Source organism: Bombus huntii, chromosome 4 (genome assembly GCF_024542735.1).
Source record: "Bombus huntii isolate Logan2020A chromosome 4, iyBomHunt1.1, whole genome shotgun sequence".
Classification (NCBI taxonomy): domain Eukaryota; kingdom Metazoa; phylum Arthropoda; class Insecta; order Hymenoptera; family Apidae; genus Bombus; species Bombus huntii.
Genome location: NC_066241.1, coordinates 2,156,255 through 2,168,594, shown reverse-complemented (window position 1 = coordinate 2,168,594; position 12,340 = coordinate 2,156,255). Strand labels below are relative to the sequence as shown.

General features: G+C 30.2%; 1 protein-coding gene across 8 annotated transcripts in view; it reads left to right on the top strand.

Moving 5' to 3' along the window:
- LOC126865192 (syntaxin-binding protein 5) overlaps positions 1-11,123 on the top strand; it is a 59,655-nt gene extending 48,532 nt beyond the window's left edge. For 7 of the 8 annotated variants that reach the window (XM_050617414.1, XM_050617417.1, XM_050617411.1 and 4 more), the window contains 4 exons: positions 4,452-4,535; positions 4,863-4,958; positions 5,930-6,054; positions 7,508-11,123. In XM_050617414.1, coding sequence (XP_050473371.1) covers positions 4,452-4,535; positions 4,863-4,958; positions 5,930-6,054; positions 7,508-7,770 — 568 coding nt within the window. In that variant the 3' untranslated portion in view covers positions 7,771-11,123. The remainder of the gene's footprint in view (positions 1-4,451; positions 4,536-4,862; positions 4,959-5,929; positions 6,055-7,507) is intronic. The other variant, XM_050617412.1, reaches the window with a different exon arrangement.
- The last annotated feature ends 1,217 nt before the right edge of the window (positions 11,124-12,340 follow it).

Below are 12,340 nucleotides of genomic sequence, written 5' to 3'. Positions count from 1 at the left end.
TATATAAGCACCTCTTTTGCACTGTTTAATATCTTCTATATAGTTAATTCAATAAACAGTTCTATGCTACTACTACTATTTACTCTATTGAATTGGCAGCTATTTACTTTTGAAATAATAGCAAATTTGCATCTTCAATTCATATTCTTCTTACGTAGTATATTTCTTTTCTGTTATGATAGTGTTCTTTTCTGTTTTCTTAAATATTCTTTTCCGTTAATATGAATATTCATATTCTGATTATTAATATAATTGATGATTATCCAAAAATGTTGTACGCAACATGAAATATATTACTTATTTATATTGAGTTATATCAATTTGAATTATACATATATATAATATACATATGTATTATACTATAAAATATATATACTTACAAAAAGTTATTTATAACATCCATTTACACCAATTATAACACCTAATGTTTCTCTATATGTTAAACAGCGTTTGTAATAACAATTTTTTGATAACTTCAATCCCGCGCTAGTATTAGTATTTCATCGTTTCCACTTAAATGGAAATGTATGTTATACAGGGTGGTTGGTAACTGGTGGTACAAGCGTAAAGGGGGTGATTCTACGCGAAAACAGAAGTCGAAAATATAGAATAAAAATTAAAAAAAATTTTTTTTTTTAATTTTTCCATCGAGACAACGATCTACTGAGATCCGTTATAACGTACCGCACGCGTACCGAGCGAAAATTCAAAGTCGATTTTCTCGAAAACAAAGCCTCAAACGAAACATTTTTATTCTATATTTTCGACTTCTTTTTTCGCGTAGAATCACCCCCTTTCCGCTTGTACCACCAGTTACCAACCACCCTGTATATCCTATATATAAGGTGTTCCGTTTAAACAGAAACAGTGGAATATCTCACGAGGGATTTAAGTTATCAAAAAATTGTTTTTAATTCAAAAATGCTTAGTATATAAAGTCAAGTTAATTTTTTTAAATGGGACCCCGTATCTTTTTAATTAGAATATCATAGCGTTTGTTGAGGCAAATACAACGACTTGCCACGTGATATTATACCATGTAGTAAATTGCCATAGACTAGTTCCGAAGATTAATGTAAATCGGTAACTGAATCGTCAACGCTATCAAATGACGTCACGCATTCCTTCTCTGATATTAGTATACTATCAATGTACTAATGAATGGTGTACATATACTTATACATATATATGTATTTTTTAAACATTAGATTATGCAGTGGTGGATTTAAACCTTCGAGAGCTTGAAGTTAAAAATAATCATTTTGGAGCCCCTGAACTAAGCCAAATTTTAAATAATTTAGCCTGGCTAAATCGATGTTCGTTAAACCATCAGGAAATTAATATTTCGTTTTAGGGATTCTTTAGCTAATCTGTCAGAATATGATACTCATTTAGACGGTGAACTTCATGCGTAGTAATTAAAATATGCACAATGCAATGGCCGTCCAAAACTGCGTTTAAAATTCCTATGGCAAGCGAGTCTCGTTGGAGGATTCAATTATTTTTCATGTATTCTATAGAACGTAAAAATTCTCCAAAACACTTTGGAATGGACCCATTGAATGTTTCGAATATTCGAACGATTATACGTGTTGATCCAGTAGACATCGTTTCAGCCAAGCTAAAATTTATTTCCCAGTCTTTGCATACTAACAAATGTATTTTGTGTAATTCTGATAATTGTTTATTAGTCTTTTTGACAAGCACTTTCGGGGCTCGGCGCTTATATTATTATTGCCGTTAAGATAAATTCGTCCCTGGATGTAGATACAGGGTGTTCGAAAATGATTTGTCACGAGCATCGTAGCGTTATTTTACACCTTTGGATCAATAAAAGTATGCCAAAAATAGCCGCAAGATTGACCTTGATCTTGAAGTTCAAGGACAAAATTTTTAGCTGCATCGTACTGTAGTTGTCACGAGAACCAAACTTATCAAAGGAATCATGGATCGCAACTGAACCCTTCTCTTGAAAAATGATGTCAAAGTTTAATCGGTCTTTCATTGGCATTATTTTCAATATATTTGTTATTTTCCCTGTATCTAATTGCAAAATGTAAGTACGTTACAAATAAAGTGAGTCTGAAAACTAATGATACTTCAACATCTTTTCCAAATCGGTTGAATTGCGATCTGTGATTCCTTTGAGACTTTTGACACTGATGATGACTAGAATATCTGATTTTGGATGCAATCAAAATGATTTTTTTGGAGATCTTCACTAATCCAGAGGTATAGAATAACGCTATTGTTATTCTGACAAATTATTATTATTGTGACAAATCATTTTCGAGTATTTTGTATATGTGTTTGCAGTTACTCATTGAGTGTATTCTGTTACTCAGTTAAAAGAATGAAAGATTTCTCTAGATGTACATGTATATACATTATACATGAATATATGTGTATGCTTTATTTTTTTGTATAAAACTGTCTGTACTATATATAATTTATTATTAAAAAAACAATACAATCAATATACATAAATTGGTGTAGAAAAAAGTTCATAGCCTATTATATTTTTATTTGAGAAAATTAAGATGATTTAAAAATATTTACACTAAACAAAGTTTAATTTTGTCCGATGAAATCTTTTTCTATCTTTTACCGTTTTAGAGTTACAGCTTGTTTCAATTGTGTGAAATATAGTGTATAGGTACTGTTTATTTCGTTAAACGAATATTTTTTATTTTTTCAAGGGGTGTTATTTTTGAATTAAAATTATACTTTATCTTGTACACTATGTTAATATAAGATGTAAAATAATGTATATACATATGTATACATATCGTATGGTTCATTTTGATGCTCTTTTAAAGATATTAATATTTGATAATATCAAATTTTGGTCTTGATATACAAAATATTTCTAAGTGTACTATTTAGAATATAGAAGTATCCCTGGTAGAGTTTAGAATAAATATTTGTAGGCAACAGCCTAATTTAAGACTTAAAAATTAAGGGAAAAATATTTACCGACAGTTTGTATAGCTTAATTGGGAAAACATTTGTCCGGCTAGCGCGATCCGGAATCGAATCCGAGATCGAGTCCAGCAAATTGGATCGGTCGAATATTTTTTTCTCCCTACAAATTCATATAAAATATGTACTCGTTCTTTACTTCTTATTACATAAAGTAAAAACTGTGCAAGTTCTTATCCCTACGGTCTTATACATATTAGACTACAAAACTCTAGAATTTAAACTATGAAATTTACATAATTATTTATTTTGTTGAAAACATCCAGTTTATTTTTTTTTTGTTGAACTTATCGTTTCAGTAACATTTTTAGGTTTAATAAGGTTTTGTCACTCCTAAATTTTATTTAATCGTTATATGTATTTCTGGTGTGACTGTAAAACCTATTATTAATATTTGTTGTCTATGTAATTATCACGAATGAAATACTTTTAATATTTCCTTTGAATATCAGGAAGAAATATATTCGGAAGCTATGGTCGATAAAAACTAGACAATTATATGATCTATTCCACATATCATGAATAGTGGTAGATTGATGGTCAAGCTAATTTTGCACTGATATTTTGTAATAAATGAAATCCGCTTTGAAATGCAAAAGACGAAGAATACATAGCTTGACCATAACTCGGAGGTAAGACTAGGGCACACTCATTGTTTGTTTAATGTTTTTCTTGAAAAGTACTTTGAATACACAGGATGTCCCACTTAACTCTGCCACTCTCAATTATTTTCTTATTTGAAAATTGATAGAAAATAATCTTTCGAGAGAAAGTTACTTCGTCTCAGGAGGGAAATTAGACTACGAGAATGAAGGTCGTCTGAGAGTCACAGCTTCTGAAATTTTGCTAATAATAACATTTTCTTGAATGAAATGGCCTATTGTTTTTTTAATCATTAAATCACTTTTGAACTAACGATACCAATTGAGGGTTAAATTATCTAATGATATTCGATATATAATGGTTTAAAATTTAAAATACATTATTGTGCAAGTTTCAACACTCCTGTTTAATTAATATCATTTATTTGATGTTCAAAATTAGAGATATTTCGAGAACTTGATTGTGGCATGTTTCCAATGTACAAGTTAATATCTACATTGTACATGTATTATGTAAAGTCTGAATTCATGTTCTTACTAATCAGAATATGAGTATTGTCACAAAATTCACTCTATTTAATACTATAGTTTATACTAAATTAAAAAAGATTATTAGACAGCAACAAGTTTTGTAAACAACGACTTATGTTATTATTCTTTTACCTATCATTCTTCTTACATCATCCTCTTTACATATTAAAAAAACAGCGATCGTGTATTCAAGTGGAATACATTTGTTGGAAATATCTTGAAGATAAAAAGATCCAATGTTTTAAGGGTTAATGCTAATTATGCGAACTAAAAATCTCTTTTTACTCGTGTATGGCTTAACGCTCACTTTTCTCCTGTCTCTGTAATCTCTAACAGTTTTCAGACTACAAAACATGGCATTGTAGACCCCATGTTGTCCATATGGGGTCATCAACTCTTTGTTAATGGCGATACCGATCAGTAAGTGATCTATAAAATACACTTTTCACGATATGTATTTTATACAACATACAATGCCTTGCGTGCTATACATATATATTTTATTTCTTTCCGATAAATCATCTCAATCCCTATACTTCTTTACCTCATGGTACTTCTTTGAACGTCGTTCGGACGGCTGTTTCGATTTTTATTAGTATTTTCGTTATATGATAAAGCTTATTAAATATATACGTAAGCACACATTTTTTCAATTTCGATATTATCATCACAGTACATCTACATATTTCGTATAAACTTTATGAAACCAACAGATATCACACTAATTATTGTATATCTTTTTTACAGAATTGCAAAGACACTTTGCTTCAGCAATAGGGGTCATGGCTTATATCTCTCGTCGCCCACTGAGATCCAAAAGTTTTCTGTATCCAGTCAATTTTGGTATGATTCACTTTTATCGTAATATCTCAACGAATTTAATAGGGGAGTTAAAAATTCGAATTTTATTATTCCTGTTGAAAATTTATATTCCTCATTATTTCCTTCCTTCGTATTTAATTAATGTTATGGTATGAGGTTGTTAAATCTAGAATTGGTGTTTTCAAATTCGTCTGTTAATTCGTATCTTGTCAAGAAATAATATTCTTCGCTTCTAAATATATTAATTTGATTTCAGTATTCCATCATTTTCCATGCAATCAATGTTGATGATACATATGCAGTAAAAACATTTTGATCGTGTTTTTATTTTGATTTGTCATTTAATGGAATTTCTGTTTTTCCTTTGTGTATTAGAAAATTAATTTGTTAAAAGATTGTATAATTAGATTTAGAAAAGGACTTGCAGATATCCATTTTTAATTTTGTTTTCATTTCAGTTATTTATAGAAAAAACTTTCATGCTTTAGAACTACTGTACGTGCATATTTATTATATATTTATATCTGTCCCGTGAGACGTATTTTTAAGCTGCTTTTCTAAATACTATAATAATAAAAATTATTCATTTCAGATTTTTTTAATCTTTAAATGTATGTTTTTGTAAACGTTAAAACGATGATTTAGAAGGGCAAATAAGGATCGCTTTAATTCCACAATACATGTGTATTTTACAGTTATTTATAAACAATTTTATTTATCTAATCGTTTCTTTTATATGATACAATACAAATATAACGATATTTGATATAATCTTTAGTTACCTTTTTCACCTGTTTCACCTCAGTTTGGAACTGATAACTCAAAAATATTTGTAGTGAAAATTGTGTTAAAGAGAAAAGTTAAATATAAGAATAAAATTTTGTATGTAGATATTTTTGCTATATGACATACGTGTAGGAATAATTTTAAAAACAGTTGAATTCTTGAATTGAATTTGAATCTTTTAACCATTTTAAATGTATTGTTTCCAGTGGTGAATTAACTGAAATGATGGGAGACTTGTTTACCGGCCACGATATGCCTGAACCACCTAAAGAAAGTTTCTTTAAAGGTCTTTTCGGCGGAGGATCACGAAGCCTTGATAGAGAAGAGCTATGTAAGTTTAACTTTGTTATTTGTTATTTATTTATTTATTTGTTAATAGAATGAGTATGAATCCAATATGTACAGGCAATTATGTATAAGATAAGAAATAAACAAAACTAGAAAATACAGAAAGAAGGGCAGAAGTAAAAGAACAGTAACATAATGAGCTACATAATAAGCGGTATAAAATTAAATACACGTACTGCAATTACAAAAATTCTACAACTAAAAACACAATCTAAACAGCGTGAAAACAGCGCTACGTATAAAGATTACTTGAAACAATGAACAGAGCTACAGGAACAATGCATCTTATCCGTAAATGTATTGGCTAATTTTAGTGTTCGATTAATTGAATCACTTGAACCATATTTAGATTTTACGATAGCGTAATTAAATGTGTGATTCTATTGTAGAAGTTTTTGAACAAGTGTACGAATAAATAAGTTGTAATAATTGAGAAGATGAGACTTGACTATTTACAATTTTAAATAAAAACGAAAGATCATTGACAATTCTACATTCAGCCAAAGAGGTCGTATTAAGCGTATTTAGCTATGGTTCATAATTGCGATCGTTACACAACATAGCTTTGTTCAAATGAAAAGCTATATAGATAAGGAATGTATGTCCAACTGTCTCAATGGTCAGGTTTTATGTTAAGAATCGAGAAAGAGAAATAATTATACTTTAATTGAGGTCTAACTACCGGAAAATATAATACGTTAATAATGAAAATGTCTTTAAAATTGGTAGGAGAACGAGCAATAGAATTTAACGATTTAAGAGCAGTGCACACAATTTTATGGCAATGCTTTCAGCTTAATGTAGGTGCAATGCAGATACCAAGGCCGTTAATTGCACTAGTTGCTAATTCATGACCATTAAGCTCATATTCAAAGATTATAGAACGACTGTTACGGAATTACCTCATTACATAGCATTTAGCGAGATTGAGATTCATTTTGTTTATTCTACATCAATCACAAAATCTGATTAGATCAGATTGGGTATTACATTCTATCTATTATGATATTACTATCTTTCCAATCATTTAAGATATTACTGTATACAAGCGAACAAACGAATACTAGCGAACCAACAAATTGCTTTGGAATGAAAAACTATAAAAGCATGGTTTAGGCGAAGAATTTTGACTTTTGTTACTGGTAATTTTTATAAATCAGAAATAACGAAAATAATTACTTCTTAGGGAAGTGTATGTAATAGCATGAACCATATTTTGATTAAATATAATTTTAATAAGATTTAAAAAGATCTTTAAGAAGATAAGATAAGATTAAATGTAGTATATGATAGAAATATTGTTTGAAAAAAGAATATTTCATATTTATGCATTATATTAAGACGATAACGTACCAGAGAATCTAAATGTACAAAAGTATATTGTATCTTACTCCGGTATTCAATAAATTAAGTAGCAGAATTAATGTTATTTTCAGTTGGTGAATCAAGCGGTCGAGCTTCCCGTACGGTTGCAAAACATATACCAGGACCGAACGCAGCAACGGAAAATATGCGAGAACGTGTGACAACAGCGACGGGAGAAGTAAACGTGGCTCATCAAATGGTTCTCGAGCGAGGTGAGAAGTTGTCACAATTGGAGGAGCGAACAGGACGCATGATGTCCGAAGCTGAGGGTTTCTCGCAATCTGCTCACGGATTGATGCTCAAGTACAAAGACAAGAAATGGTATCAGCTATGAGAACGTCGTCCGAGTTCTATCCAAATATGGAATAGCGTACAATTATACTGTAATTTAGCGTTCACATTTCACCTATAAGTTCTGTCGTACCAAATAGGAGAACGTAACTAAAACTCGACAATTAAGTAATTGCGAACTTTACACGCACACACAGGAAACATGTTACATGATAAAGAGTGAGAGCTGTATTCGAATATGTATGTATGTGTAGTTGACTCAAGCGTGTCGACGAGTCTTGAATGCGTGAGTGTGCGCGTGTCTGTTTCAAAGACGAGGCGAGAAAGAAAGCGAGAGAGGATGAGAGAAAGAGAGCGGGATAAGAGTAAAGGAAACATATATGAGATACTTTTACAAGCAGGTAATACACACGCACATCTTTCAGCAAAGAATATAAAAAAACGTCGTATATACACGTATAAACACAAGTAAGATTAAATATATATATATATATATACATATATATACATATATATATACATATATATATATATATATATATGCGCGATTTCGAACATGTGTAATAACCTCTATATACATACACATACACATAACGTATAACGCGACAAATGAATGATATGCACGAAACATGTGAACCAAATAGTAAAACCCAGGAAAAGTGAGGTGGCCACTATTAAAATTAAACAAATTGTTAGTTCATATAGGTTATATAAGATATAAAAAAATAAGTATTTAGACAAATATAGGAAACTGATTCAACTACGTGCGAGTCAATACATATAATTATGTAATAATTCGCCTTTTAATCGATCGGTCCCGTTAATCCATTCGGACGTCCTGTAACATTAAATCGTTCCCGTGAACCGGTACCTTGTCTTTGTTTGTTCCTCCTTCGCAAACAAAACAAAACTCCTTTGCAAAAAATATATATGTATGTCACAAAAATATCTGCCCACCGGAGTACATATCTGATATTTAATTTTTTAAATATAATTGTTTAGTATATATATATATTTTTATTTTATTTTCAAACAATTAGTCCATTACTATGAAATAAACTAATAAATATTTGCTGAAAGTAGACTCCGAATTATTTTCTTTTCTTTACTAATATGTAATTTTATTCAAAGTATGTCAAATACGTAACATGGTCGGATACTTTTGTGACTAACTATACCTACATATGTACTTATATACATATGCATATTTAAAAGAAAACAACCAAAGCAGATGCACGAACAACTCATCAACACTAAAAATCCAAATCAGAAAGTTTGAACAAGACCCTGTTGTTGAAGGTGCAGCGACGTTGTTCCGAATGTATTGACAATAAAGATAATTAATTAATTGAGATAATAGCGTACTGAATAAACGTTGAATGCAGTGTAATATATAATTTATCCACGATGTCAGATATTCGGGCTCGTACTATTCTCGTCTATAATAGACCTGTTGTGTCGTCACATCGTTGATAAGTTGTATATTAGTTGTTATTATAATTGTAGTTATCGCTAGATATGCTATGTACATAAAGGAACAAATGCAGTAGGAAAAGTATTATACGTTAAAACAAAGAGCTGTTTGTATAATAACGTGTTGTAAGTTACGCTATTTCAGCGTGAATGATGAATTCAATTGAATTTATGGTATATAACGACGAGAACGAAAGAGAGCTACTGTAATTTTAAAAATTATACGTAGATTAGATTACTTAAAGACAATATATAATATACATATACGTACGTACGAGCTGTATGTATGTATGTATGTATGTATGTATGTATAAGTTCATTTGAATTTATCGAGGCTCTGAATCGTCGTACTGCTTCCATAGCAATAATTGTATAGTTGATGTTAATGGTACTAATCACCTGCATAAAACTATATTATAATGTGTCTTGCAGAGAATTAATTAGATTGCAATTTCTTCGAGTTAAGTCAACATTTTCTTGATATAATTTTCCTCGGACAATATACGCAAGCAGAGGTTTACTGGCAAACTTTTAACCGCCATAATACCTTTTGTCACGAGATGTATCTGTTATCGAGTGATTACTACTGTTGTGGTCCACGACAAAACAGGGTGGACTTGTTCGAAAATATCGTTGTAACACCCATACAAAAAGTTTCTCGAATTTTGGGATTGTGATATACATATATACAAGTATAACGTACACAAGAGAACCGAGAATTAATCTACTTTAATTTATTTAACTTATTAACTGATATCTTTTTTCGCGGCAGCTCTTATTGTCTTAGTATCGGTAGTATTCGAAGTCAAACAACTCGATACACCACAGATCTTCTAAAAATATAAAAAGAAAAAAGTAATCGCTATCGTATGGTGATATATTAACATAAACAAAGTTAACAAGTGTGTTGATATCCTATAAGAGAGAAAGAAGAGAAACCAATAGTGTATTATGCGGATAAAAAAAATATCCTTCTCGGATCTTTTGTGAAAGTGACAAAAAGTTGTTTACTGCTCTAACAATAGAATAGTTAAATGTATAATAGTTGCAAACAAGAAACAGAAGATACATTATTACTTAAGTGTTTGATAATATAACATATTCTAACACTTGTTGTATAAAGACTATTGTTTAGGTGATTCTGAATTATTTATCATATCAAACAGATTGAGATGTGTTTGAAAATAATTTATTGTAATAAGGGGAGTATTTAAAATTAGAACAAAGAAAAATATAACAAACGAGTAAAGATAATTATTAATTGGAAGTTCTATTTAACCTTTATCTATAATATTTCGTTCCGCTTCTCAAACAATAGATTAACCAGAAAATACAATTTACTATACATATACTTCATCGGTCAAATTATTTTCATACACAAACACAATTGCAAGGCTAGTTAACTTTTTTTATTGCTCGATTAAGTTTAAGATCCAACTCGCGATACAAAATGATTGTTCCCCTTTTCGATGAAAGGAACATTGTTTCGCAGATATCTGTACTTAATTTTAGAAATCGATCCAATGTTTCAGCTATTTGAGGAACTTGATCTTCACAAGAAAGTAAGCCCGATCATCTTGTAACGTACATTACATATACATACATAAATATTTATTCGTTCTGTTTAGATATGTTCGAACGACCGGTAGCTACCTCTCCTACTCGCTACACTCTTTGTATCGAATGTTCATCGGCTATTCTGTCTAACCTATTTCAACGCTGTGGCCTGAATCTGTAAATCTAATATTGTACATGAAATTTTGTCCTTAGATGCAGCGAAATATCTAATACTCTCGATTTATACTATTACTAATCTAGTACAATTCTTATTTTTCAAGAAATATAATACCATGTTATTGTAAAAGTACTGCCTCGAGGACAGACTGTATCTTGGTTCCGATTAATAAATGAGTTTGAACCAAATTAAGGATTCGTATCTTTTAATAAATACAATAATTCTTTATAAAAACCTTATCGTTTATTAGCTTCATGCACACACACATGCCTTTACTTTTATTCGTTTGATAAGAAACTGTATTTTTATCTTTTACCATGGTTGATAGCTAAATTTTATAGATTACAAGTAAAATTGTACCCTACCTATCCTAAATATAAAATCCCTAAAATCTACCCTAAATCATACGAAGATACTCGAGTTTTAAATCAAAATGTTCAATGCGCTACCGGACTAGTTACATGTTTAGACAAATAACACGAAAAAATAACAAGCTAGATATATGTATATACAAATAGATCATACTTCTTCATAACAGTTCTTGCATTTATTTTGCTTTGGTTTTATTTGCTTGGAAAATATATTTTATCTGAAAGTAACAGAGAAAACCCGGAAACATTAATCTCGTAAGTTACAATTAAACCTCTCAGAAGTTAAAGTAAGCATTCTTGTAAAGTTTTCTGCGAGATATCAAACACATTGTGCTTCTACAGTGTGGTCAAATTTTGCTGCTTTTCTTCTAACTATTGATTATCCGTAAGGTTAATCAAAGTTGACGATGATCGAAAGCGACTAGAAGAAATTCCTTCATCGGTTATTGGTATTCAAAAAGATTCTGATCATTTGTAGTGGTTATTAGTAATCAGAACGCTAAAATATTAAGATTCTTTAATTATTTTATTTTTTTTTTCTTTCTTCATCTTTGTCTCAATGACTTCCTCGAGAAAAATTTTAGAAATAACTGCTATTTTTGACCCTTACCTAATGCAGTGAGTTTTAAACTTTACGAGATCGAATTGTTTGAGAAATTGACAGGAATTTTCGACCGAGATTTGCAATTTTGTGTTAGGAAAAGATAAGCAAAGATCATAAGCAAACTTAAAGTTGCAGTATAACGAATTGGTTGCTTGGTTTAAACGATGATTTCGAATAACTTTTTTGACTATTGATAAACAATATCAACGCTTCTATATTCCTAACCACTATCGGATAATCGTTACCGACAATAACAAAAATTTATTTTTGCGGATAAACAATCAACCACTAAAAGTTGAATCTGTCTTTTTTCGATACGGTCCGAAAAATATTAATCACATAATTTCTCTTTCACAAAGCCCTTCAAGTCGTTTTGGTTTGTTAAAATTCCTATGCTCGAAAAAGTTAATAGACAAAACCTCCATAACTC